General features: G+C 56.7%; 1 protein-coding gene across 1 annotated transcript; it reads right to left on the bottom strand.

Annotated features, from left to right (window-relative positions):
• Window positions 1-693: 693 nt before the first annotated feature.
• On the bottom strand, window positions 694-1,317 carry VDBG_02262 (conserved hypothetical protein; the record flags this gene model as incomplete). Its single annotated transcript, XM_003008028.1, has 3 exons — window positions 694-761; window positions 820-1,130; window positions 1,187-1,317. 3 exons carry the CDS (start codon window positions 1,315-1,317, stop codon window positions 694-696), a joined length of 510 nt encoding a protein of 169 aa, XP_003008074.1.
• Between the last annotated feature and the right edge of the window lie 269 nt (window positions 1,318-1,586).

Genomic DNA, 1,586 nt, shown 5'->3' with positions numbered 1-1,586 from the left:
TGAGACATAAATTTCCATTGACCAGCCCTGACTATCTCGAGCGAGGACTTGTTAAAAAATCACGCCCAGCTCGAAGGAAAGAAAAACCGCCAAATCAGATAACAGAACGACAGAGCTTCCGGAGTCCGGCCTCTCCACGACGAGAGACGAAACAAGCGAGATGTTCTGTGAAGAAGTGAAATGGTTCAAGACGCGAGCAAACCGCTCGACCAAGTTCAGAGTTTTTCTCCGCTCGCCAATTTCCCCTGTACCAGTACCTTTCCACGCCAAAAACAAACAAAATCCCGTAATGCAATACTCATCACGTGCAACATCTCCTTTGAACTTCATAGCCCGTTGCTCGTCACGCGAGTGCTGCAAGGTGCAGGTTTGGTGGCGTCGTCGAAGGAAAGAAGCCTGCCATTCTTTCGGCGGCCCGTGCGCAATTGTGCGAGAAGACCACCCTTTCCAAGGGGTAAGGGTGGATTCAAAGGGGAACGCTGTCGGCGATCCTGATAAAGTACAGCGGAAGAAGCGAATGGAAGAAAAATATGCTTCGGCCAATAAGTTGGATTCCCCGTTCCGCCTACGCCTGCTACCCAGAGTTGTCTCGCGAACAGAAATTCCAGATATGCAGCGAACTACTAGATAACAGACGTTCGCCTGTGCGGTGGACGAAGGAGGTCACCATCATGGCCTGACATAACATTGCGCTTAGGCAGTGACGGTCGGCGCGTTGCCGGGGGGCAGCACGTTCTTAGCAAAAGCACCCTGCATGTTGCCTGGAAACGAATTAGTATTGTTACTGGTTCGAGAAGGAGCATATATCTGCCAACTTACCAGCAGGGAAGTAGTTGCAGACGGTGTACCACACGCCCATGTTGGGGTCCATGGTGCCCTTCTCGCAGAAGTGGACAGCACAGCCGAGGGTGGTAGTGTCAACCCAGACGACCTGGGTGTAATGGCCCCACTGCATGAAGTTGGACATGTCGGGCTCACCACCGTAGAAGTTGGGCGAGTACAGGTTCAGCTCGCCGTTGTACCACATGTTGGTGGTAGCCTGGGAGACAGCCTTCGCGGCACCGAGCGAGTCGCCATCAGTGGCGCCCCACATGGCGAGGTTCTGGCCGTAGCCACCGCCACCAGGAGTCCTGCGTCATGTTAGTATCATCTTCTGCCAGATAGTAATGCATGGGAGGTTACTAACAGGTCGTGCTCGAAGACACAAGTCTGCGCGGTCTGCAGGGCGTAACCGGCGTAGTCGGAACCCCACTCCAGGGCAGGGGCAGAGTTGTTCAGACGGTGAATGTTGTGGGCCTCGAGAGCGGCGCTCTGCATGTCATTGCCAGTGGGGGCAGGAGCAGTCGTCTTGGGGGTCTCCTTGGGCTTCTCGGCCTCGGGCTCAGGCTGTGGCTCAGGAGCAGGCTCGGGGGCCGGAGCGGGCTCGGGAGCGGGGGCGGGCTCGGGCTGGGGCTCAGGAGTAGGCTCGGCCTTGATGGTGGAGAAGACGGGAGCGGGGGCTTGCTCAGGCTTCTTGGGCTTCTCAGGGAAGAAGTTGCCCGGGGTGGGAGTGGGTGCCTGGGGAAGACGGCGGTGACGGGAATTCC

The sequence above is a fragment of the Verticillium alfalfae genome, genomic scaffold (genome assembly GCF_000150825.1).
Source record: "Verticillium alfalfae VaMs.102 supercont1.2 genomic scaffold, whole genome shotgun sequence".
Classification (NCBI taxonomy): domain Eukaryota; kingdom Fungi; phylum Ascomycota; class Sordariomycetes; order Glomerellales; family Plectosphaerellaceae; genus Verticillium; species Verticillium alfalfae.
The sequence above is the reverse complement of the archived record's forward strand: the minus strand, read 5'-3'. Positions and strand labels throughout refer to the sequence as shown.